The sequence below is a fragment of the Eleginops maclovinus genome, chromosome 11, assembly GCF_036324505.1.
Source record: "Eleginops maclovinus isolate JMC-PN-2008 ecotype Puerto Natales chromosome 11, JC_Emac_rtc_rv5, whole genome shotgun sequence".
Lineage (NCBI taxonomy): Eukaryota > Metazoa > Chordata > Actinopteri > Perciformes > Eleginopidae > Eleginops > Eleginops maclovinus.
In genome coordinates, this window is record NC_086359.1 from 4,998,584 (window position 1) to 5,025,878 (window position 27,295).

Here is a 27,295-nt window from a genome sequence, read left to right on the forward strand (position 1 = left end):
CAATAATCAAATATTGTTCATCCCTTATTTTGACAATTTTACCGAAATTTGTGATTTAAAGATTGGGTGAGTAGAAGGACAACATACAGTATGGTACACACTTATCAAACTGCTGTGATATTTCACTTTCATGGGATGCTAGTGAACAAAATCAAAACAGGAAAACATCCCTCAGTGGGGCGCAGTCTGTTTTTATTGTTTTGTCCTCATTAGGTCAGCGCTGGTGCTTCGGTTCAGTCTCCCCCCTCTGGATATTTTTCACATATCGTTGCTGTGTCTGCCATGAAATCCCAAAACATGTTTCTTTTGTAAGTTAATGATTTGTACATGGCGTACCCTATTTGGAATTCACGACTGTCATTTAACGTCGACTTCAAAGAGCACGAGGATGATTTGTTCAAAGCGGTAAACATTAAGAGTGGAACTCCACTGCTGTATCAGATGCATTTAGAGGAAGCCTCTTTCATCTGCTCTAAGTGTGTGTATGTGTGTGTGGGCATGTTCGGTATTGGGCAGGATATTTTCTCTTTAATCTCCTAAATTACTCTGAACTCCCATGTGGATATGAAAACTTACAAACGTCTGCGCTGGCATTTTGTGAAGGATGTGAAAGTGTTTGACAGGTGATGCTCTCTGTTTCGTCAGAGCTTGTTTCCAGACAAGGTTAATATCTCGCATTGATGTTGACTAAATCAGGCGAGACAAGTGATAATTCACAGCTTGGCTTTCTTATTTATGCTCTAAAGGCCCGGTGGGGAAAGGCCAGTCTGCGCGTGTGAAAGGGAAGGGAGATCACCCGTGGCTCATTAATATTTCACCAACAATAAGGCTGGGTGTCACTCACGATCATCAGCACGGTAATGAGCTCACACTGCCCTCTTAAAGATCTGTTTATTATTCAGCCGGGTGCGCCATATACTCAAAGATATACTGAATGGCACGATGTGTGAAAATCTCTCCCAAGGTCATAGAAATGGTCTGTCAATGAAGCTTTAAGAGGGATAAAAACCTCTGGAATCTGAAGTAGGAAGTCATTTTAATAAATACCACTAAACACAACTGAGGAAAAGAAAGTTGAAAGTGCTAAATCTAATTGATACCTGTTAGGGGCAAGGTGTGTTTCCCTGATTAGCTGCGTCTCTGTTAAATATTCCAGGTAATAAATGAATCACGCAGCCACAGTCGTACATTATAATTACCATCTCTGTCACACAGTTAAACCAAGAGCATTAGTAAAGAGTGAATATATTTCCATACCAGAACTTGTTTAGGGGCGGGAGTTTCTTCTCCTCCTTCTCCATGTGATTTTTTTATTTATTATTTATTTCAAGTTTCTCGATGTTGAATCATGCATGTTAAGTTGCATGTAATTTCACTTGGTGTTTTTGTATTTTTATGTGGTCTACTTAGTGTGAGGCGAGTCATATCATTAATTTCTCTACCAGAAACACACACACACACACATGGAGTATGATTTCAAAACTTCCGCAGCCACTTGTGTAGTAAATCAGAGTTAACGAGCCAATTAACTCATTACACCACCTGACTGTTGCTCTGTAAATAGAGAGGCTGCACTTCTTTAAAGGAACACCTATTGTGTGCTCTGGTTTAAATTAAATTAAAGCTTATTCGGGCGGATGAGATTATTTAGAGAAAGCCGGTAATTAACGACTTTGCGAGAAACACTCATTAAGGAAGCGGGAAGCCTTTGTAACCGATTGTCCTCCGTTTAACCAATTTGTCTGAAACAAAGCAGCTCATCAGACAAACAAACCCACAGATTCATCATATATTTTTATTTCATGTACATGGAAGTTTTACAATATTATTATAGGTCTATAATTTATGATTTCTGTTATATTTTTTATCATATTTTGTAAAATACGGATGGATTAATGCTGTGTTAAATGCCTGAATAAAACAATATATATTTATATATATATATAACATTTGTATTGTAAAAATCTGACATGAAACATAACATTAAGTATTTGGCACCAAGTTATATTTTTTATTTGAATAAGTAACATGTTATCTTTTAAATGTGTTCACTTTTTAGTGTCAAGATATTATTTTTTCACCTGATGAAATTGAACAAACTCAAGAGAAAAGCGTATCAAATGTATCAAAAAGGCATCGGTTAGAGTGATAACACTGCATGCATACAGCCGACCGGCTTCAGAAGTGGAAACAGTTTATGCTTATATAAGTGTTGCACTTTTTAACAATAGATTTTGGTTAGAGGAAGTGATCTATTTCAGAGTTCCCGCATAGATCCATTGACAGGCTGCACAAACCATTTCCCTTCTAAAGCCGCTGAAAGATATATACAACTCCTAAATTCTGTCTTTTATTCAGCCCTCATTTGCTCAAAAGGCATCAGGCTCTTTATGATCTCTCCAAAAGTCCTTTACTTCTGCGCCATCAGGCCACACTTCTTCCTCTGCTTGTTTTCCACCCCCTGCAGGCAGCAGCTCAGGTCGGCGCCGAATCTGTCACCCCGTGGTCCCTTAGCTCAAGAACTGCGTGTATCCCTCGGCGCCCGTCACTATGACATCCATCCAGATCCTCATGGCCTCCGGGGACGGGGCCACCATGTAGTAGAGGCGGTCGTGGGTTTTAACACAGAAGGTCAGAGACGGGTTGGGGCTCTGGGGGATCACAGGAAGAGGGGGAGACTTTTTAGACTCACCTGCACCTGTTGCACCTTTTTCCTCCGAGACGTTTCTTAGAACAACAGCGTTTTTTATAGCATTTACTAACAGCTAAAAAAAGAACGTATAACATCCTGCACCTTAACAACTAAACTACTATTGAGAAAAATGTACTTTTTCCAGTCTAATATAGATCTCTACATATTAAAATAGCACAATACTGAAAACAGTCATATTTCTTTAATAACACAGACATCCAATTTGTTATTTTAATGATATTTCTTACAATATTTTCACAGTTTAAATAATTTGTGTGACTGTAAAAATGAAGAATTAATTAGAAAATGACCTTTTAATACAAATCAAAAATAGATAAATAATAATCAAAATAATAATAATAGTAGTTATAATACTAAGACATATTTTTTGATTAATTTTGGTGAAATAATTTATTGAATCCTCCTCAGATTTAATAGGATTTTGTTTAATGATGCATTTAAAAACAATACACTTCCATGCAGAGCTGATGCGGGTCTGAAGGATGCGTAATGGAAGAAAGAGTGGGTTACCTTGGTGGCACTGCGCAGGTGATCATAATAAACCTCTTCGATCGCCTGAAAGTAAATGAGTCCTTTCAGCTTGGTCTCATGCTTGTCTGAGAGGAGGAAAAGAAAAGGAAAAAAAAACATATTAAGGAACATTTCATTACGCCTTGTACTGATGCAAGACCTCTGACAGCCGAGCAGTAGACGGTGTAATCGACCGGTGAGAATTCATATTATATCTGTCTTTGGTCAAATAAAAAATGGGCAGTTTAAAAACAAAAACAACACACCTGTAGAGAAATACAGGAGTAGATTAATGAGTTAAATATTTCATTTTCAAAGATTCTATTGCAGAAAATGTGGCCTTTTCAGTGACAGTTTAGCCTTTCTTCTCATAACGAACTGAAATAAAGTGTAAAAGCTATAGAGGCATTAAAAAAAATCTTTAAGGGCTTCAATAAATACATATTTTTATCAAACAGTGCAAAAGGAAAACCCATGCCTAAACAGATAAATGGTAATTATTTTACACGATGAGAAAATCTGTCTTTTTCTATAGTTACTTTTAAATATTCTAGGCAACAAAAACAATTCTGTGTACAAATTGGAATCAATTGCTGGTATATTTGATACTTGTTTGTGACTTTATTCAATAACCTTAAAGAGGAAATGTGTTGTGTTTGATGCCTATCTTTTTATTCTTGTTCCTTTCTTCATCAAAGCAGTTTGTAAGGAAGTAAAACAGACGAAGTGAAAACTAGATGGAGAAATCCGACACAAACATCTGTAGAGCATTAAGGTGTCAACTCTCCCAGCAACACATATTCCATGAATAGGTATGAGCAGCAAGCAAAAGTTAATTAAAAGTGCAAGTCTATTTCAAGCTATGCCTGAAGTCTTTACCAACCCATTAATCTGACTTGTTTTCTACAGTCGTACTTTCAGTTTTTTTTTTCCTGCCGGCGAGGTTCACTACTTGAGATCTTTCTGTAGTACTTAAAAGAAGTGGCTCTCCTTTTCTAAAGCAGATCAGTTGAACATTTCCCTTAAAGCAGGTCAAGCCTTCTGTCCCGTCCGTTGCTCTATTCACAGAATATCTCTGAGCATTTGAAAGTCACTTCACACTGAAACCTGCGGAGGAAGCTCATCTAACGCAGGCGCTGGACTGATGGGTTTCTGTAGTTTGGGGCTAAACTGTAGGCGTTAAGTTTTCTCAATTTTCTTCAAAAAAAAATTAGTTCAAAGAATTTCTGGATTCCACCCTTGTTCAAATAAACTGTCATTTTGTATTTCTCTGCGTGTTGAACGTACACTGGGGCGTCCGGCTATAAAAAGCGAACGTCAAGCAACAATTAAAAGCAGTCTTTGAATTCTGTCAGACACTTTCTCTTGCTTTCCCCCTTTTACAAAAGTCAAATCTGCTTAGTAATGAGATAAATGTTTTTGAAATGTGAGTTTCGTTTTATTAGTCACGAACAAGCCAGAAGCTAGCCTCCTCCCCAAGAAAAACACATCTAGAGAAACTATTGCATCTTATTTCATCACCATCATCACCATCATCTTCGTCAGGAGTAAGGGGGTGAAAAGGCTAGGCAAGTGAGGGGAGAGAGGGAGAGGAGCGAAGAGAGCAGGGGGCGACAGTAATGAAAATATCCTCGGATTCTCTTTTTGTACTTGATTGTAAAATAACCAAAAACACGCTCATGAATTATTCAGAAAACGAACAGTTTTTAAATTCAGGGGACAGTGTGATAGATGGGGATTACAAACAGACTTTTAACACACAAGACCAAGGCGGAAATCCCACTTAGTGCAGCTTTAATGAGTGTTTGGTTCCAGATGAACAAACGACTGTTGGGACAGAAGTTGGGTTTTTATTGAAGAACACGGAAAAGAGCACGATAACTTTACATTTGGCAGCAGAGCCCTGTCACCGCTTACGGCTGAACTGAATAAATCAGATCCTGGCCCGCCGCACTGCAACTTTTCAACCGAAAGTTCTGAGTTATTATGGATGTTAAATCTGAGTGGATTCTTATGTGAGTAAATTGGTTTGACCACTGCAATGGTTGTGTGAACAAGGCCTTTAATATGAGAATTAAATTGGACAAGCCAAGCAGATCCTTTTATAGAAAATTGAATTAGTATTTAGAGGAGGCTGTAGCGTTTAGGCCCAAAGTCTTAAGAGAGGGGATTTATTTAAGTGTTGTTTGCAGATTTTGAAATGGACTTTGTGTGTGTGTGAGGACAGGCTCTTCAGTGTAGAAACAAATACACGGTCCTCTAAACTGAGGAGTGATTTATTTTAATCTGAAACCCCAGTTTATCCAGATTCATGAGAGGAAATCGTTTGGGACTGCAGTCATCGTTTGTTGGTTTGGACAAAACTACTGGCCAGATTTAATGCAAAGTATTTAACCATTGCATTTTTCGTGTGCACACTATTTATCACTTATGGAAATGGCCTTGGTGAGGACTGGGCTCCCTGAGCATCCTTCTTATTCTGAGGGATATCATTTGCATGCTCATAATTCTTTCTTTTAATATGTAGATGTTGTGTTTTTGTTGGTAGGTTGCAATATTTTTCATTTCCTGTGTATTGTCTGATTAAAGTACCAGGTGTGATCAGTTATCGGCCCTGACGAAGACGCTGTGAAGTAGAATCGCTCAGTGTTTCAACCTATATACCGGACTGTGTTTATGTGATGTGATCTTTTTTTAGCTTCAAGGGCACCTCGACTTATTGTATGTGAAACTGATGAAGCACTTGGCCTGTTTCGCAAATGTTGAACTTTAGCTGCTGCTGCTGTTCTCGGCATCTGTACCATCTGAGTGAGGAATGCTCCACACCCAAATTACCAGTAATAATTAAGCACATTTCATGATCAAATCCATTGACTCCTCACCCCCATAGTAACAGAAGTTCCTCTTGATACGGTCAAAAACGAACCAGCGTTTCTTCCAGGATTTTATTTTGCCGCCCATCTTCACCAGGTGGCCCTTGCACATCTTCTCTGTGAGGATGACGTAGGGGCAGATGTCTATGCTGTGGCCCGATGACTCCACGTGGGCGCGCAGGTCAAACTCCTCCTTCCGGTTCGGCAGATAGCGCGTCATTGGACGGGCCTGTGTAGGAAATGCGTAGGGATAATGTGAGTAAATAAAACACTGACATCAGGTTCCCAATGCACAGCGAGGGATCTTTCATCTCTCTTTATCTTTTAATATCTTTCCTTCTCTTGTTTCCTTTTTCTTTTATTTACTATGGACAGTTTAGCCGTCATAAATCTAAAGTTTCTGCTCTCCCCAAATATAAAGAAATGATCACACTTCCAATTCCATGGTTGTTTCTGATGGAGAAAACTAGTGTTTGTTGCTTGTATTCAATTTACTGGACTTCTTTCTGCGACTTGATATGACCCTTGGTCCACCTTAGCAACTGAAAAATAAACAACCAGTCGAAATGTCCAAGTTGACCAATCAGAATCGAGTATTCAACTAAGCCTTGCAATAATTAATCGTGCTTGAATACTGCCATCCCAGGGCTGTGAGAACAAGTGAATAAAGATCAATTCAGGGTTTTTTTTGCCACTCTTGGGCGACAACTGGTTTTATTCGGTCTTTACCAACTTCTTAGCAAACATCTGGCTTTTTAGGGTGTTAATTCTCCTCTACAGGTAGCCGCCAACCGTTTCCACCTGCTGTTCAGTGCTGAGCAGGTGGTGTTCAGTGGGCTTTCTAAAATATACAACAATAGGCGAAACAGACAAAAAAACTAAGTGGTAAAAGCAAACCAAAACAAAGAGCTACAAGACTGGACTCTAGGTGTGTTTGTCCTTGATGATTTGAGAGTGTTTGTTTACTTGAAGCCTTCATACAACAGACAACTGATAATTAAACACACTTTGTAAAGATTAAAGCTTTAATTATGGGTACATTATATTATTTTGTGCACCCCCCCATCTATTTTTCTCTCTGTTCTCCCCTTCTCCCTCCCTCCTATTCTTTTCCTTCCTGACAAACTTTGATCTTCCCATATTCCCAGCCTCTCTTCAGTGTCTCGCCTCTCATCCTCTCCCCTAAGTCTCCTTTCCCCTCCTCCCTCCTCCTCCTCCTCCCGTCCTCTCTTGTTCCCCGCTGCCCGTCTCCTCCCGCTGCTCCACTGACCTGGGAGAAGTGTTTCTCTCTCATCTTCACCTCCTCCTCCACCAGCCTCAGCCTGTGGGTCGTCTCGTCCTGGAGCCTCCTCTCGGCCTCCTCTCGCCTCCTCCGCTCCTCCTCCAGCATCTGCCGCCGAGCCTGCACCTCCCTCTCCTGGGAGCACCGGGAGAGGAGAAAGAGGAACAGATGGGGAGAAGACAAGAGATAATAACAGGGGCAAAAGGGAGACGGGGAAAATATGTAAATGGAAGGCAAATATTGCAATACAAAGTGAGCGACTGTCAGGGGAGGCACGTGAGAATTCAAGTCCCAATCCAGGGTTTTGTAAAATATATCCCTTAAGTTTGTATTTAAAAGAGTGAGCTTTGCTGATGTAAAATGATCCTTTGCTGCTTTCAGATACTTGCATGCTCTGTTTCAACATGTGGAATAATACAAAGGTAAACAAAGTGCTAATTTCACCACACTTTGAGCTGAGATATAACTTTGAAACTGTGAAAAACTCAGAAAAACAGGAGAAACTTTGGTCTTCTGTGATAATCCGAAGTTATTGCTCATCAACTTTCAGGGGAATTGCTATGTTTGGTTACGATATGTTCATAACGTGTCATTCTTTCACAAATTCAATATTCTGACAAATGTATATCACATAGGGCAGCAAGTCTTAGCTTGAAAACTTGACCAATTTTGGCATTTTTGCTTGAAAGTAGAATTTTCTCAAAATAATTGATGTAAAAACAACAGGTTTAATAAGCTAGGGCTTTTACATGTTACAGTCTGTATACATTGGCTCTGGATTGTCACTTGATGTGTTGTTTTCAGTTGTTCAGGGGAAATTCACATTGTTTTTGGTGTTGAATGTGCTCGTACATGTTCAAAACCATGATCAACCATATGAGTAATTGGCTTTAATCCTGGGAGAAAGTGAGGGGATAACTGAGGATAAACTGCTGTTAGGGAGGGCCCTGTGCTTTAGCTGAACACTCACTCGGTTCTCCATCAGTCTGGCTTTCTCCTGCTGCGCCTCCTTCAGCATCTTCTCCATCTCTTCTATCCTGTGGGCCTCCATCCCACAGGCACTACAACACACACAGAGAGGGAGGGGGGGGGGGCAGGGTCTGATGACACGGCTGCAACAAGTCTCGGGATGAAAAAAGGTAAACAGACGCGCCTGGAAACCAAGCACGGACAGCAGCGGGAGACAAAGGTTTCTCCGTGAGCCGCGGTAAACGGAGTCTTTGAACTCCTAACTTCATCAAACACTGGGAAACTTGAAGCGGTTGGCATGGCAACAGACGGTGTACCGCTGGTAGACGGGGGAGCAGACGTGTAACAAAACATGTTGTCACGGGAACAAAGCGCAGTGACCCTTCTCCTGGGAAACGGGGCAGACTTGAGTGTTCCCATGGAAACAGAGCCAGTTCTCTCACCTTTCTGGGGTACAGGCGGAGTTGCCGGTGGAGACGCTGGTCTCCATGCTGTCGGAGCTCTCCAGGCTCAGGGTGTCGTACGCCTGGCTGCCGCTCGGTGGCGGCTGGTGATGCAGGATGGAGTGATGGACTGTGGGAGACAGATCTGTGGGAGGGGGAGACAGCTGTCACAGACTTACAGTGCCCTCTGCTGACAGACTCACGCCACTGCTATATTATCACTCCCAGAGAGTGTGAGGAGAATTAGATCTATAATTGTGAATTAAACCTGGATTAACGTGTGTTGTAGATGCAGACCTTTCAATACATGGGGTTACTCATTAAATAAGTGAGCCTGTACAAAGCCTGCGTCTTATTTTATTTTTATATATTTCACCTGATAGGCTCAGAGTAAATTGCTTTTGTTTGCGTAAACTACAGAGGGATAACTAACACCAGTGTGATTCTGGTGAGATAATGACCACCTTGGTCCAAAGTTACACAGAGGGTGCCAAATCCTGCAGACACCTGCCAGATTTGGAAAGTGCCTTCAAAGTTTATTTAGATTTAAGTGTGAGTCTTGCAACCTTATTATATAGATTCAAATATAGATTTTTTTTAAATTGACAGACTCCTGTGGAAAATGATCTGGCTTAGCTGCTTTATTCTCAGCCAGTGGTGTACAGTGAGCATTTAAAGCTTTATATGAGAGAAACAGCTGCCCACTCAGCAACAGCAAAACAAACAGTTAAGGCTTCAATGTTTTTGAATTGAGGATAATACCCTGTGGATGAATAGTGTGCTAAATAGATTAAATTGGACTCCATACCTTTGTTCTGCAGAGCCATCGGCCTCCTGGACTCCATGTCTAATGGGTTTGACAGCATTAACTGCAGCCCCTGAAACACACACAGAAAGCATCAGGCACTTCCAAACACGTGGATGCTTTAAAACATGTGTTTAAGTGATGTGCTGCTCACCTTGGTTTTCTCATTAGCAACACCAATGGAGTGCGGCAGTGTGCCCGATGCTGCCGGTCCAACCTCAGCATCTGATCTGGACTTCAATAACTGAGAGGAGGAGGACACGACAATCTGAGTAGGAAGTGGATATAGGCTATTGCCCCTGTACCCCACTGAATCCCCCTCTTTTCTACACACTTTTCCATGAAAGGGGAACATTCTTTCAAAACAACAAAACTGATTTTGGATTAGATTTGAGTTTGTCTTTTGAGGTATCTTACTTTGTGGTACTTTATACTTCTTCATTCTCCTTTGTCTGCTTCCACTGAGCACAGCACTGACTATTAGTTTCATTATTTGTCCAAACTGATGTTGGAGCACTGTGATTTAGGAAAGCTATTTACCAATGCGTGTTTGTACTGCCAACAGAAGGACCTCAAACCTGCTTCAGTCCGTCCATGTCACAAAGACATTGTTACATGGTGTGAGGAAGTTCAAAAAGGCTTTACCTAATGCCTGCAGGATCAAGTACCAGATTAAAGATTAGACTAATACAGTTGATGTAACTACGGTACTGTATTCAAGTACTTTTTTGACGTGCTTTTCTTGAGTATTTCCATTTTATACTACATATAACATCGACTCCACTGCATTTAGGAGACAAATATCTCTTACTTTTTGCTCCATTATATTTATTTAGCACATAGAAACACATGATATACTGTATGCTGATATGATATACATCAGTGGTGTAAAACAAATGTACACAGTCCTTGAAAAAGTACCTAAAACTGGCTCCCTTTGACAGAGGGCTAAAATGCTCTTACATGTTTGTTTTTGTGATCAAACAAATACATATATTATATCCTTGAATATATACTATTGTGAAAAAGAGCCATCCTGCTTTTTGAATACTTTTGATACTTTGATTACATTTTCTTGATAATATTTCTTTACTTCTATTTAGGTAACATTTTAATTTTGGAGTATTTAAGAGCGTAGTATTTCAACCTTTACTTAAAGCTGCCATAGAGAGCATCTATCTGGTATTTTAAATTGTTCTCTGATGTCTACAAAGAAGGTATATAACTTTGTGTTGATCCAAAAAATGTCCAGTCGCGTTTTTACAGGCCCATTTACAGCCCTATGATTTGGTCCTGGAATGAAACAGGCTGAATTGCCTTATTTGGGGGCTCATTTAAATAATGATGACGAGCTCTGCTCTGATTGGCTGGTTTACAAGGAGCAATCCATGGCTGCCTCAGAGCCCACAGAAGTAAGTGAAGTTCGCGAAACTGTGAGCGATGAACCATGGAGGCTATTAGCATCCAACCTTACATGTTTGAGCCTTTATCGGAGGAGGAAACCGAGGAATTTGAAGAACAGCCAGTTGGTCGGAGATCGGAGAGCACCGTTACGGAGTGGTAAGTGTTAGCGTGAGTGTTTCCAGCAGCTGGTGTATGCAAATGTTGGGGCTGGACTACCGTATGTGACGTCACACACAGGGATTGTTGTAATTCGCCCGTTTTACCACTGTGATGCATATTCATGATTTGCACGTGAAGGAGGAAACATCGGTGTTTGAGGTTCACGGTATGTCAGCTCAATGTACCCAACTCTCCTTATTCAACCATGCCAAGGTAAATACAGTTTTCCATTCTATGGCACCTTTAACATAAAAAGGATCTCAGCGTCTTGCACTATTTTATTTCTAATCTGTTATTTCTTTCAGTGTTTTTATTGGTTTTATGTCCTATATATATTCATGTTGCATTGTTGGAAGAGCCTGGGACTTAAGTGTTTCATTGCCATATCTACACTGCAGCTTTGGTGCATATGAAAATAAAGCCTTGAATCTGAATCTGAAACTACATAAAAAATAACCCTGTCCTGTTTTCTCCACCAGAGGGCCTTAAAGCCATATAAAATGAAGAGTTAGTGTGAAGCTCTAGATCTGGGTTTCAAGAAAGTCTGTTGGTATGTGGCCTGTTGGAAAAGGAGTGGAGAATTTACCTGACTGTGTCTGCGTGCAGAAAAAGACTTTGCAGGCAGAGGTGGAGGACATGACCGAGACTCTCCAGCAGCCATGATGTCCTGGTACCAGCGCTCCAGGTTAATAGGAGGCAATGTGTTCCTGCTCAGGTCAGGATGGCTCTGAGGTGACGTAAAAGCATTCAGCCAGAGAGAGAGGAGAGGGAAGCAGTAGAGCACCGACATCAGTGACAGAAGCATCAAGCAGAAACATGAAACAGGCCCAGAAATGTTGAGTGGATTGTAGGAAAAACTAAGACAGGAACAAACCTGGGCAGAGAGAAAGGAGGAAGGGCTACATGCAGTTGAGTGGCATGAGAAGGTGGATTCGGAGGAGGCAAGTTGGAATGATGGAATAGAGGAAGAAGAGTTGGGATCGAGTCGCTGCATCCCAAAGATCTGGCTTAACTGACTGACTGTGATGTACTCCTTCACACGGAAACGACACACACACAGGGAGAGAAATAGTAGAAAAGATAATTATAGCAGCTGATGTCTGAGAAGGACAGCTTGAGATTGTGCTGGTTAGGGAAACATGTCACAGTATGGCAGAGTGCAGTCAGGGTGTCTACCTCACATGGCAGAGCTGGAGCTACAGCGAGCGACAGGCAGTGGAGAGCAGCGGGGGAAGAAGGTTGCATAGAAGCGTTTCCATACATCTTAAAGACATCAGACAGCCTGAGGTACTCCTGCAGCGACAGCCAGAACACAGCTTTAAGAGGAAAGAGTCAACTCTATGATAGGTCATGCAGAGATGCACAAGCAAACATGTTGGGAGTAGTGAAACAGACACTACAGTTTGCAGTATATGCTGATAGTTAAACTGGATTCCTATTTTCATAGTTGAATTACTTTTCCAAACATTCCGGACAAACAATTTAGGCCATAAAATATTGAAAGTTGTATTAATTATTTTTCTTTTAGCTTTTTCTTTCAATGCATTTGTCAAATCTTGTAAATAACACTTTTTATTTAAAAAGGAACTGTTTTTATTGAGACCCAAGTAGCTTAAGTTAACCAAACTAGATCTCTTCCTAGAGTAGGTTCGCTGCAGTTCGACTTCTTCCAGTATGAAATAGTTGGCACTATGCTAAGCTTTCAAAGTAGCTTCCGCAACACTGTGTACTTTATACGCATAATCACAACTCACTTGGTCTCTGTCTTGAAATAATTATAGATGGCACTCACGTTAGAGTTTTATGATCCACGTTTTTTCCTTATTTTTTGTCTTCTGACGCTGTAATAATATATAGTACTGTATAACCCGTACAATTTGTACATTATGCCAGCCTTAAACATAATATATAGATAGGCGTACACTTGACCTACCATCCTACACACTGCCAGCGTGCTGTTGTGTTTCACTAAATGCTAACACACCGTCATGCCCAGTTTCTATCGCAGCACAGGCGTTTATCAGGTTTTGTAGAGATTTACCTCTTGTAGCCTAACAGGGTAGAGTTCAGGGGAGGGGATGTGTGAGGAGGAGGAGTCAGAGGAGGGACAGGGGCTATGAGGAGGACCGTCCACATTAGCAAGGTCTGGTTCGCTGATGTGGAGAAATCCCTGTTTAAAAAGGTTGTCTAAGTAAAGAAAATCCACTTGGAAGATGTTGTTTTTCCAACACTAATTCACACTGAGGGTTGTGTTATTTGATCTCTTCCTGCTCACCTCTGCCATGCTGCTGTTAGGCTTTGGGAAGTTTCTTCCTCCCGTTAAGGTGTGGTACTTCTTCTCCAGGGTGCACAACCTGTCCTGCTCCTAAAAGGCAAAACCAGCATTGACACAGAGGTGCTTTCAAAGCTGGCCATGCTTCACTTTAATTGATTAAACACACAGTGCAGTCAGCTGAGGCTAGATGTTATAAGGGTGTAGGACCCACCTTGTGAATCAGCTGCAGAGTCACTATCCTGTCTTTAGCCATCCTGTCACAGTCTTGAGCCGCCTGCACTCCCAGCTGTTTCACCTGAGCTTCCATAGTGGCCATCTTCTCCTGAAAATCAACCAGTATCTGGATGTCACGTTGGACTTCTTTCTCTAACCCTTTCTATGACGGCCACTTCAATAATGACCTATTAACATAGTACTAGATATCCCTATAGCAACATGTCCCCCTACCTTCCTCTTGGCCACGCTGCAGTGATACTCGGCCCGCTCTTCGAGGATCTGCGAGCTCTGAGTGTCCTTCTTCTCCTCCAAACTGCTCTCCTCCTCCAGCTGGCAGAACTCCAGCTCCTCAAACTGCTTGGTCCCCGACTCCAGAGCTTCTGCTTTCTGTCCACATGCAGGGGTACAGGCAGGTTATTTATCAAAGGATAAGGGAGGGTATATTCCATGTGTTTATTATTCTTCACAAAAGCCCATGAAAAGACCAAAACCAACAATGATTGACACGTATTGTCTGTGTATATTAAGCTTTGGATATATCTTGAAACCCCAGGGTGACATCTCCCTTACTTATGACTTACAGTACTTAGCATGTATTCATCCACAATAGGAGTCCCCAATCAAAAGCACTGTTAACCCCTGTTTGATTAACTTTTGCTTATACAACACTAATCATAATAATATAAGTCCATCTCTTTGCCTTTTTCTAAAAATCAAACCCCCTTTTTGACCCGATATTGAAGATTTACGACTTCAATATCATAAGTCTTTGATGGAGCTCTACAGAGAGCCTTAAAAATGCTCGTAGAGTATTGAGGGACGGACTTACACATTCTTGATTTTGGGGTTTTCATGGGATTTGTTCACAACAAGAAGAATAAACCTTAAATGTCTGTGGGGAAATAACCATAATGTGAATGTTGTGTGGTTTGAATAACTCATTGTAAAGGGCATGCACACTTTTAGAGCAAAGCTGTTAATGACATTATTAATGATTACTGATTGCATTTGAGATTTCAAGCATCCAGAATGAGGGAACAGCAGAGATAAAGCAACAGTCTTAAAAGCATTGCTTACTGTGTAGCTACACTTTATATAATTATAAATAATGAGTGGCATCAGCAGAAAAAGAGGAAATGCACAGACTGCAGATTTATGAGTCTCTCCGAATGCTTCAAAACAGAGTCAGTGTTTTGTCTGCAGACGTTTCTGTGCAGATCATCCAGAACTGTGGTATTTGGTATATTATAACTCACTGTTGCCAGCCAGTGGGCTGCGTGAGAACACTGACCCTGCTGAGCTGCTCCTGTAACTGTTCCCTTAGAGACAAGGGGCACTTATCAAACTGCCTCTTCAGCTCATTGTACTCATTCCTCTGCTTTTCCAGGGCCTTCCTCTCAGCAGACACATTAGCCCTCCCCTAAAAACACATAGAAACACACACATACGCAACAGTTGGGTCCACATTCACACACAACCCCAAGGAGAAACAAAAAAAAAAACCACACAACTCAAATCAATGCAGCCAAGCTTTAAAGATAGTGCGGTTAAAGTATTAGAGGATTGAAGCAGAGGGTTAGGTTGGCCGGCTTGTTAGAGGTCACAATGCTTCACACATTTGTTAAAGAGGACATATTATGTGCATTTTGAAACTGGAGGAAAATTAAAAGGTGTCTGCACATCTAATACAGAGTTTGAGTCCTGGGCACATCCAGCCTGATACATGGAAACACAAGGAATGTTCAAACTCCCGAGATAGGACAGTTTTGTGTTGTAAGCTGTGCGTGTCAGTTTAGATCTGAGGAACATATGTAGCCTGTTTGCACATACAGGAAGGAGTGAGTTCTTTAAAAGTCAAACACAGATGTTCAAGAACATTCGCGTGCAAACCGTACGTAAAAAGGCTAACGGCTTGGAGCAGTCTGACAGTATTTATTATGTCACATAGTTTAGTCCTGAGTGCCCACCTTGTCCTTTTCTTTCTGGGTGGCATTGTCCAGCTGGCTGAGCTTGATCTGCAGCTGAGCGATGATTTCATTTTCAGCCTCCAACTGCTCATGCTCTGCCCGCTTCTCAGCCTGCAGCAGGGCTTGCTCCATCTCCACCTAGAGAAGAAAATGGAGTCAGAGTCTGAAAACAACAATGGTATCGAGCTAAATAAATACTTCCAGGTGATACAGATTCCACTCCTCAGACTATCAGGGTTGATCTCACAGTGTAAAAGCTAAAATGTGTGTGTTTGTGTGTGTATATGTTGACCTCTTGTTTGGTCTCTTGTAGCTGCAGCTCCAGCTCACTGACTCTGTGCTTCAAGTCATCAACTCTGGCCAGGATCCTGCTCCTCTCCTCCTCCAGGTACACATGCTCCTGACCAGCTAACAGATCTTCACACTATAGGGTACATTTAAAGATTCATTTTCCATAAGATTTCAAACCTTTGGAAGAGTATTTGGGCAAGAAGAAAACAGGACAGGACTTCAGGATTTCGTTTTACACTTTGGAAATGAGTCCAAATATTAAGAATATAGTCAAAGTGTCCAAAATATAGTCACGTTTTTCAGGAATTAAGTCAAGAAATTCGCACACACACATAGCTTGGCTTAATCTCAAACTTGTACCTTACTCTTACAATGCAAAATATTATTAAAAATGTCCCCTTACACGTGGCCCTAAAATATTTCTGTACTAATGCCTTCCATGCCTTCATATATCAGCTTACCTCTTGATGTGTGCTTTCTGTGCTGCTGGACTCCTCTCTCTGGGTTTCCTCATCGTTGTCCCTCCCCCTCTGGGGTCTGTCTACTTCCTGAAGGGACATCCCTCCTGCTGTGTTGGAGCAGGTTCTTCTAGCGCCCCCTAGAAACCCACTCCTCACCACCTCTGCCAGCTCCGCAGCACTGTCCTCGTGGTCGTAGTCCGCACACAGATTGAGGATGGTCTCCAACCTCTGACGCTCCTACATAAGAGATGCGAGACATAAGCGGGCCTGTCCTACTTTCTAGATCAAAGTGTCCTTGTGTGACATTGTCCCACTTAGGCAGCTGTCCCTTGGCCACGGGCACGGGACAACTGTAACCTGATAGCAGAAGGGCCGATGTAGTTTGTCTCTCAGGGGGGGGGGGGTTCATAGTAAAACTTGTCAAAAGACAGGCTGTAGTAATTTTATAGAACGATGACTGTAAGACACTGCTGACGTTTGGTTGTCTCGTACACGTTTTTTTTTTCCTTCATTGTGTTATGTATTTGTTTCATATGCCACATGGTTCTAGCTCTTGGCTAGTCTGTTGTTTCCCATCACTCCAACAACAAGATGCTTGCTTTTATCTACCAAAATACCAGTGCAGTGTGGGAAACAATAATTAGAAGAGTGGTCTGGGAACAATTGTGCCTGATGTGTGGTATTGTCCCATTATGTCCACAACCACAAGCCCATTTCTGTCTGGTATTTAAATGATTCAGACTGAATAAAAATAACCACATCATCTCTCATCATCATTGAGTTTAACAGAAAGATCTCATGTTACTCTTTGCAAGAAAGTAGATACTGGTGAGGGTGGGCTTTTAATTAAAATGTTAAAACTTTTGCTCTTACATGGATTTGAAGGTCATCTGATGGATGATGATACAAATCTGTACTTGCTGTTTTTTCCTTAGTTCTCACTATATAAATCTTCTCAATTAACAAAAACCAACTCAGTAATAGAACATATTATATCTCTGTTTCACCTCATCTCACCTCTCTAGCGTTGCCCTTTACTTTTGCTGCTGCATGGTTTTTTTGGAGGTTTTCTGTTAACAACAATGAGTAGCTTGGGTTCAGTAAAGTGAGATAACTGTGCTCTGCCAAAAGTAGTCCATTCATTTCACTGAGAGGAAATCCTCTCTTTGTCTCTCTCATCTATAGGTGTACAGCTAGCTACTCTCAAGCTAATTTAATACATCGCATCTCATCTGTTTAATCCCAAATCGAATTGTTGCACCTCATAGTATCTGTCCTAATGTATATCATCTTCGTTTTTGTACAGATACAAAAAAATAAAACGTGCTAATTAGCAGAGCTAGGCTAGCTGTTTCTTTTTGCTAAACTAATCTAGGCTAACCGTCTCCTAACTCTAGCTTCAAACTTAATGGACAGAGTGCTATCAACCTTCTCATTCAACTTCTGGTTAGAAAGTGTAACCTACCTCCCCAACAACTCAAACAATTCCTTTAATTGGAGCCTTGATATCATTCATTTTGAAGCTAGAAAAACCTCAACATTTTCCCTTGGTATGTGGATGAGGTCATTTTCAGTTTAATGTGTCAGGAACTTTTGTTCATACATTGGTTCACCTATTTACATTCTTGTGTGTGTCATTTGTGTACACAGGTAAGAATTAATTTACCATGTATAAACAGATTAAAAGGTATAATTATTATTCCATATTTGTGAAGTAGCTACATAGCACAACATAGGCATGAATCACTGAAAACCTGGAAAGCTCAACTAACAGTTAATTCTCAAATGTTCAGTTTAGAGCCACAAAACCGTACAATTTAGTTGATTTTGAGCTACTCTACCCAGCTTAATTATTAGGGTCTTGGTTTGACAAAATGGCACAGTGTTTAATTTGAACTTCTACATGAATCCTGCATAATGGCAACACCTACCAAATTAAAATAATGTAATGGGGGGAATTCTAATGGATAAAACGCCACACCATCAGTCCAATAAGCATCAGTCCTTTATCTGTTATGTGCTTTCTAATGGCTTACAGTATTTACTGTATGACTGAACACAAATGTGCACAAACTGTATCCACTGCTGTGATTCCTCTCTCAGACGCGTGTTGTCGGTAAGTCTCTTATTTGTTACCAGAAACCTTTTGGTTCCTGAAATAGTCTCAGGAGGGCTGGGAACCCCCACCCCCTATGGTCGCTTCAGCTGTCAGAAGCAGGCAGGGTTGGGGGCTGAAGAATGGGGATAGGGGGGGTAGTGGGTGTGGACTGAGGATGGATAACAAGTATGCAATCTATGAGGTAGCGTGGGTTCAGATAATAAAAAGCCTTCAGTCAAGCACGGGCAGCTTTGAAAGTAAAAGCCGCTTGTCCTCTTGATAAATATAGTTGTTGATTAATAAGCAGCTGGCCCTCAGCTCTGGACCTCAAGACATGTGGAGGAATGTTCACCCCGTGTTCATCGGGGTGCATGGGCTGACCATGCCAGAAATGCTCTGGGGAGATGAGCAAGTGGCCGTATGCCAGGAGATTTAAACAAGATATCTGAATGCAGACATGGTGTCTGCCATGCCAGCACTCTCACCACTTTCACTTAACGGTCTCATGTTTGTGACTCCGTATTTGCTGTATATATTTTTTGCCATCAGTTTGCATACCCGGATAAAGCTGTGGCTTTGTAATTGACAAAAAATAAATATAGCAGAATAAGGTATGTACAAATTCCACTCATTAACAGGAAATACAGTAAGCAAACAGTTATTGAGGAAAGATTTTAACAGCAAATTGTTACTTTTGACTTCCTGAGCAAAGTTTACACCTTTATTAAAACTAAACCTGTCATAGTGAAATAGTTTTCAACTGTAAAGTCATATCTAAAGGGGTGATCACTCACCAGTTTCTCCATTTCCTGCTCACGCATCCTCTCATCTCTCTGCCATCTGTGGTATTCCAGCAACTCGTCTTCATTGTCACTTATCTCAGAGATGCTGTTTTTGCGTTCCCGGGTATATGGTTTCACGAGACTCTGCTCCCTCACAGTCATGCAGGAAGTCTTTCTTTGGCTACGAGGGCTCACAAGAGGAGATCCAGGCAGAGAACCCCGGCCTGACGCGATGGCACTTCCCGGGGCGGCCCTTAACTGTTTTCCTCCAGGCTCCTTCTCCAGCCCAGACAGGGACATTGGACCCTGGGCATACATGGCCCGCATGGCTTCTGCTTTCGAATTAGTTGTAAGTTTGAGGGGGCCCTGTGATGCAAGGGTTGAAGTGGAGCCCTGCGATCCTTGAGTACCCCTGCGGGACATATAAGGACTATGAGGAGGAAGTTCTCTCAAGCTGTTGGAACCAATCGGCTCAGGGGTCCTCAACCTCTGAGGGACTTCCACATTAGAGATGTGTTGATCTCGCCTAGGACTGGGGGATCTTTTCTGTAGGGAGGAGCCTCGCACGCGAGGGCTGGATGGAGCTGTTGAGGAAAACTTTACGGGGGATGGTTTGTGGCTTGAGTTCTCTGCGCCCTGTCCTGACCCCCTGCTCAGAGGTGTGGGGCTTGGTGTGGCCTGTGCTCTTAAGTTCCTACGAAGCTTTGGGCTTTCCTGGGCCCACTGAACACCACTGGAACCGCTTGGGGTCACAGAGAGTGAGGTCCGTGGATGGGGGACAGGAGTGTAGTTGGTGTCAGGGTAACGGGCAGGTACTGGGGGAGTTTTGCTGCCAAGGATCTGGCCCTGAAAGCTGCTGCTGTTTTCATAAATGGAGTCCTCTCCGTTTCTCCCATTGAGCATGCCCGGTGGAGAGGGCTCATGAAAAGGCTGTTTACCAGATCCAGCCTTCGGCACCGATGAGTCCTGGAGATTCTTTACTTTGTTGTTGATTTTGGAATCGCCGTTGCTCGAAAAAGACAGATGGTTCCCGTTCAGGACGCTGTGAGAATCTGCGAAGGGAGACAGAAATGTTTGTGAGTGAGCATTCCTGATGAGTTAAGGAAGAGGACACTTGCTAAGACAGTTGCAAAAACACACATAAACAAACACAGTGGAAGGGATCTGTCCTGTGTCATCTTTGCTCTAGTGGCATTCACCATACAGTCAGTGCTGCAAGATAAAGGGGGAGTCCTTAAATGGACAAAGACACATATCTGAACATACAGTGTCCGGTCCCGGTGGCCGACTTTTAATACTAATATATGTCTAAGAGCAGATGTTCTCCTATAGGAATCCAGCAATTGGGATGTTGTTCTCCTCAGTAATGTTGTAATCCTACAGGGATCTAGAGCTGCTAAATATAACAGCTGCAGCAGTGTACTTCATTCAAAGCAGATGAAAGCAGGGCCTGGTCAGGAAAGAGTGGGTCATACACACTGGAAAGGGTGTGGTGGCTCTTACTGTATGTTCAGGCACTGACAGCCAAGCTAATAAGGTCAGAGGAGAATGGATTCTAAATATCATCCACGGCACAAGACCACAGTGAAAGCAATTAACGTACCAGAACAATGTTACACCACATGAATGGAACTCTAAAAAGAAAGGTTACAACAATCATTTGTCACAATGGGGTCACACCTTGAGCAAAAAAAACACACATTTAAATGAACTAGATCACAATGTAGGCCACAGATAATTAGCCCTGAGAAAGCTATTTCTGAATCCCGCCAAGGATAATGACCAATGTGTCAAGTAACCATTTGTTAAGAAGTAATCCCTAAAACTAAAATAGTCTTAACAAGCCAGGCATGTGCAATACATCATCCAAACCAAAGACCAACTGCTTGTAATTCAATGCAACAGATGTACGATTGTTGTTCAGCATTAATTGTTCAGCAAGTTCTTGTTCACTTAGGTAAGTAAACAACTGTCCAAATATCCTTCAGGCCAAGGTATTTGTTCTGCCTAGAATAGCTACAGAGGAAACTGTTAAACATTTAATACCTACCAGCTTATTTCTGGATCCCTGTTAAGTATTATTACTCACTGCATGACACAATCTCTGAGTTTTTTCCAGTGACTGGATCACAGGAATGGTAGGTGTTTAACTAAGTAGGGTCTTTACCTGTAGAGTGAGTTCTCGTGGTGTTCAGTCCTTGGCTCCCTCCAGGCAGCATGCTCTTCATTCGCTGGGCCTCCTCTGGATGGTTGAAGCGGAAATAGACCGACTGACCGAAACACAGCATGCACCCTGCAGGAGAAAAGACAGTGTGGGTAAAAACCTGCCAGTGAGGAGTTGGTTAACATCTTTAGAAAGGCAAAGTATTAACACCACCCTGAAGCTGAACCACATTTCATCTTGACATGTGATAAACGAGGAGATATGAGAGTGAAAGCATGTGCAAGAAAACGAGCAACCCACATTGTGAGCTCCTACATACTACCTTTGCTTTCTATTTGTCTAGTAGTCAACTACAGGAAGTGTGTTGATTGTGTACCTGACAGAAAAGCAAACTAGTTTAACTCACGTGTGATTAACCAGTAAGTGAAATCATCTCCTTCTCCTCTCCCTGCATTCCTGCCTCATATAATCCCAGAAGATTTGTTTTCCAGTTCTGGATCATCCTTTAAATGGGAGTCCATATGGCTGCAACATTGTTCTTTATGATATAAATGAACCAGTCTCCTCTCTTCCCAGGTTGTTTAAATCAGCATAACATGCCATCCCGACATGAGGTCTGTGAAAGAAGAAAGCCTGAAATATTTTTGTTGAACAGCTGCTGCCTCCACACACCCTGGCTGATCACCCGGCTTCAAATGACATTCTGGTGCTGGCCTGAATCCCATAGAGAGGGGACTGAGGTGGGTGGGACTGTTGAGCCTTTTTTCAAGGCAAGTATGCATGTTACTGGAAGGACATGGGATTGCTTTGTTGTTGTGCAGCTAGACAGTGTTGTGTATGTCAGAGCAAGCTAAATATCTTCCGAATCAGAATCAGAAGTACTTTATCAAAAATTGGAAAATTCAATAAACATAAATGTGATTCAAAAGGTAACAGTATAAAGCCATGCTAGCTGCTCTTAAGATACTTTCAGTACCTTGAGCTAAATGCATCAGCATGCTAACACGCTCCTATGACAATGCTAACATTCTGATGTTTAGCAGACAATGTTACAATCACCATCTTAGCGTAGCATGCTAGTATGCTAATGTTTGTTATGTCAATAGTTAAGTCATAAACTAAACCTGATAGGGACACCATTTTATGGGAATCCATCCAATACTGTATTTATTTGGCTATTAAACTTAGGCTACAGTTTTCAAACCTTATGGTAGCACAGGTAAAACAAAAGAGCTAATCACCAATGAAAAATGAACACAGCTACCACATTTCTGCACTTTTGCATAATTTGTAGGATTCTTTTCAATGAAACAAAGCATCAGTCACTTAAGCCTGTGGCAATGCTACCTTGAGTCAGGCGAAAGGGTTTGGTGATGGAAAGGCCATCGACAGAGCACTGGTTTCCACATGGGTGCAATGTGATGCTGCCTGCTTGGTTTTCAATGTAGCAGTGCTGAGCTGCGATGCCCAGGCCCTGTAGAGGGATGTCTGTGACCCCGCTGCCCAGCGTGGTCCTCCCTGCAAGAAGAGCAAACATTTTCCCAGCGTCAGTTACAGGGGATCCGTGTTGACCTGCTATTTTAATACTTCTGTGAAGTATTCTTAGGTTGCAGTTCGAGGTATACTGGTCTCCTCTTAGGGGTCAAGGGAACATGCAGCAGTGTCTAAAAACAAGAGGTGTGCTTAGCCTGACAGATGAAAGGCATAGTGTCAAAATGAGTTAGTATAACCATCTACTACTTTTTGTGCTGTAATTTTCTATCAGTTGTATTTATAATGCTGTCTGAGTGCAAAAGATGTAACGGTTAACATTATTTTTCCTATGTGACAGCACAGAGATGGAGCACAAAGAAAATCCAAGAAGATGTCTCTCACTGGAGTACTACCGTCACACCCTCTCTTCCTCTGTGGTGTTTATGGGCTCAGTGCAAGATAGGGTATAATTGCAACTGTGGGGCAGTGTTAGCAACAACAACATGGTTATAAGCTAAGGTGTCATCAGTTTGTATCAGTTCATCTCTCATGAAAAGGTTTGCTGCTGACTTATTAAGTATAATTTGATTATGAAGGGGTGTTTACGTGCTCACAATAAAAAAGAACCCAGAGATACAGAGAGGTCAGGGCTTCAACACAAACAATATTTTACCATGTAGGTTACAACGTTTCACCCATGGTTTCACCATGTCACCTTCACTGTTTAATGGTACAGCATGTTGTTAGTAACGTTTCGTTAAGTTCTAGTCAACAAGGATATTAGGACATCTATAAAAAAAGTAGTGCATAACTTTAGTAAGAACAAATTATAATTCTAAATAAGTATTAGTTTCCATATTGAATACTCAAACCAATCCACATAACACATGGCCCCACACTCACTCACTCACTCACACACACACACACACACACACACACACACACACACACACACACACACACACACACACACACACACACACACACATTTACCTTCCAGCAGCGGCAGCAAGGTGATAGCTGTGCTCAAACGTCCACTTCCCAAACTAACCAGGTGGGGGCGCTCTGCCTGGACTTTCAGGGACTTGCCTGTCTCAATAAGGTCCAAAGGAGTGCTCTGTGTAGTCCATATCAAATAGATAACATAATTACATGACATTGCACATCAATATTACACACCTTAACACTCATTGAAGTAGGCATCAGTCTTCACTGAATCTTAAAAGTGATACTACGTGTATAAAAGGCTTAACAGCTCATTAGTAAGAGGTCCAATATCTGTTCTTGATTCAAACTGTCAAGACTCTCGTCCTGAACTTCTTTTACATACAATTAAATAAAATAATCCCTGACTCTAGATATGAGCCCTCTGCACTACAGACTGAACATGGTCAGATTGAAATGAATTGTTGTTTCATTTAGTCAGACTTACTGGGATGGGAGACAGGAGATAGAAATGTCCATAATGTTTCATTTAAAGAATTTAAATATTATTAATTGCATAATATAAAAATGCTCAAAGCAAAGCAAGCATGGATTGTCAGAATTGAATTACAATTATTTGACTTCAAAATCGAATGAAATGCAAAGTTAATGAAACCATCTTAAATGGTTACCTGTAAGACCTGGTGCGTCTGTCTCCCATGTTCCACCCTGTGCGTCCTCAGACGCTCCATCTCGTCTGGATTGTCAGAAGGATCTGACACACGAAGATCCTGCAGCAAACACACACATACAAGAGAGAGGGAGGGAGGGAGAGCAGGGCATGAATGGGAGCACTGGGAATACTGCTACTACAGTTGTACTACAATGGGAACAGTGCTTTCCTTAGAAAACTCCTGCCCCACTTCTAAGCCCATGTGACCAAACCATTATACTGGGTAATTGTTTCTCTCGCACCAACCAGACAAAATAATGTGTCAAGAAAACTGGCACTGATTTATGCCTCAATCTAAAAGACACTTTACACATTGGACAGCCGCACACACACGATTGTCCTTATGATGTGTAGCAGCAGGTAAGCTCTGCAGGTCCCTCGCACATCAGGGGTCAGATCACTGCTTACTCAGGCCACGATGAGTCACCGTGACTCACATACAGACATTACAAACACGAACACACACACAGACAGATGCCGTAGATTAGATCCAGCTGTCTGCTCATCAGACGAGAGGGAAACAGGGACCAGACGGGGCTCAAACAAGCTCACGCAGACACATAAGCAGCCCAGATGACTCACCATATTTTTCTACTAAAAGCTGGTAGCCTCGTCTCTCACTATCACCCACATGGGTTGCTCGCCCTGGCAACAATTTACTATCAGCTCAGCATACCAAGCACAACGGAAATAGACACAACAATCTCTTTTCTACAGTCTGTATTGTCTATGATGGACTGAACCTAAATGACGTAAACAGCGTCTATCCAAACAATCATTTGGTGCAAAAAGAGGTGTCTGTCTCTCAGCTCATACTTATTTCAGATATGGTGACTTTGAAGGCAATAGTGTGATTCACTTCATGTTATACTGTTATCCAACGTTTGTAGTAAGTGTTAGAATAGAGATAAGAGTGAAAAACAAGACATTTTGTGGCTTGTAAGTCGAGGTAACTGCTAGAGCGTAGGAAAAAATACACATTAATTCAATTTAGGAAATACATAAATATGCAACATCCAATCCCTCACTTTTAACCAAAGGGTTTCGCTTCAATAAATATAATAAATTGGTCTAATTTGGCACACCATTTTTTATTACGGATGTGTCATGAATTGATTTTACAGAAATGTTTCTGTAAAATCAATTCAGCTTTTTCAGTGGCTTCCATGTCATGTGACCCAGTCTCCAGACATTATAACTACATTGTGCAAATAAAACACACTTCTTTTATTAGAGTTATGTAATTCTTCAGTTTGTATGAATATTTTTATGATTTAAATGTATTTTTCATTGAAAAGGCTTTCATGTCATCTGATCAGGTGAATTCAAGTCTGCTCTCCGCTCGTTCTATCTCTCTAGTCAAGTAAAGAAGACATGCTTTGGAAATACAATTGCCCAAAATTGAGCAGGTGTCCAAAAAAGAGCTTAGTGTCCTGTTATTATTCTACTTATTCCTAACATTTCTCACCAGTCTGTTTGCCAGGAAGTGACCACTTCAGCCCATTGACACACCGACACATGACTGTTGCATCAAAGGCCTGAGCTCATTGTCGCTCCATGCTGACATCACTGTTCACTTCAAATTCATGAAAATTAGCCAAAAACCGCCCACAGCTGCTTTGCTCCAAGTTTAGCCCGGTCTGAGACAACAGGGCGTTTTATCTGCGTCTGATGTCACTCCAGACGAAAGCCGCAGCGTGAAGCCACACATATCTGACAATCACGTCCTGTGTGTGAGTCTCAGAGGACCCAGTGACACGGGGAACAGACCGTCCCCTCTGTTCACCGCTGACACTGGACCCCTCGCGCTCTGCTGTCAGCCCACTGGCTGTCAACACTGGCCCTCTTTGAGCCACGCAGTCAGACACAGGACAGGAGAGTGGGCAGGCTAATGTGTCTCTGGCTGTCTGACACACACACACACACACACACACACACACACACACACACACACACACACACACACACACACACACACACACACACACACACACACACACACACACACACACACACACACACACATGCTTCTGCTCCCACAAGCCTCTGTGATTTAACGTACACACCCAGGCCGGAAAATAGTTTTAGTGCTCGCAAATGCAGGGCCTTCCACTGTAACCTGTGATTATGGGAGCAGTTATGCCCTTCAGAGTTGCCATGAGCTTCTGAAAATAGACACCGCCAGCCACACAGTCTGGGCTGCTACTTTTAAAGAGAAGTGATTTCTGCTCAGAATGAACACTGACTAAACAGATTACATTTGACGTTTTAAAAGATCCATAACATAAAAGAGAGTGTGACTTTATTAAGGATGACACACAGATAGGCAGAAAACGATTTAAAGAAACACAACCGTGCTGCAAACACTACAGACAGGCATGCAGCTCTTACCATGTTTCTAGTCCTACAGAGTCCAGACAAGAGCTAGTTCCATGATAAGTGTGTTAATCCATAAAGCGGTGTCCACATAATTGTTTACGTCTTGCTCCTAGCTTTCTTCCTTCACCTACTGAGTTCCTCTGCTATTTCCCACCTCCCAACCCCTTCTCCTCCCCATCCCGGTGCAGAGTTACAGAGGGGGAACCGCCATCGGCACTGCCCTCTGAAATGTGCTATTACATCTCCCCAAAGAACATGTTTCTCATTGACTCACTCTTTCTTTTTTTAGCAGATAAAACCTTCAATTTCAATTTGAAAACACTCCATATTAAGAGAGGAGTTGGGGTCAAAGTCAAGATCCTCCTCAAAGAGTC

The 27,295-nt window shown here is 41.9% G+C and overlaps 1 protein-coding gene across 10 annotated transcripts; it reads right to left on the reverse strand.

Annotated features, from left to right (window-relative positions):
- Nucleotides 1–1,797: 1,797 nt before the first annotated feature.
- phldb1a (pleckstrin homology-like domain, family B, member 1a) lies at nucleotides 1,798–27,053 on the reverse strand. Of its 10 annotated transcripts, XM_063896082.1 has the most exons (25): nucleotides 26,934–27,053; nucleotides 24,502–24,600; nucleotides 23,879–24,002; nucleotides 22,760–22,930; nucleotides 21,416–21,541; nucleotides 19,261–20,300; nucleotides 16,369–16,605; nucleotides 15,909–16,040; nucleotides 15,617–15,754; nucleotides 14,941–15,069; nucleotides 13,881–14,036; nucleotides 13,645–13,755; nucleotides 13,434–13,523; nucleotides 13,200–13,328; nucleotides 12,335–12,451; nucleotides 12,033–12,191; nucleotides 11,745–11,885; nucleotides 9,750–9,839; nucleotides 9,599–9,668; nucleotides 8,791–8,935; nucleotides 8,349–8,439; nucleotides 7,367–7,513; nucleotides 6,106–6,325; nucleotides 3,224–3,309; nucleotides 1,798–2,651 (listed from the first exon to the last, which is right to left on the reverse strand). In XM_063896082.1, the coding sequence occupies exons 1-25, from the start codon at nucleotides 26,934–26,936 to the stop codon at nucleotides 2,511–2,513; spliced, it is 4,092 nt and encodes a 1,363-aa protein (XP_063752152.1). In that variant the 5' UTR covers nucleotides 26,937–27,053; the 3' UTR covers nucleotides 1,798–2,510. The 10 variants fall into 10 exon arrangements, with proteins under 10 accessions (XP_063752152.1, XP_063752154.1, XP_063752147.1 ...); XM_063896084.1 differs by lacking the exon at nucleotides 12,335–12,451; XM_063896077.1 differs by having other exon boundaries at nucleotides 11,745–12,191.
- Nucleotides 27,054–27,295: the final 242 nt, after the last annotated feature.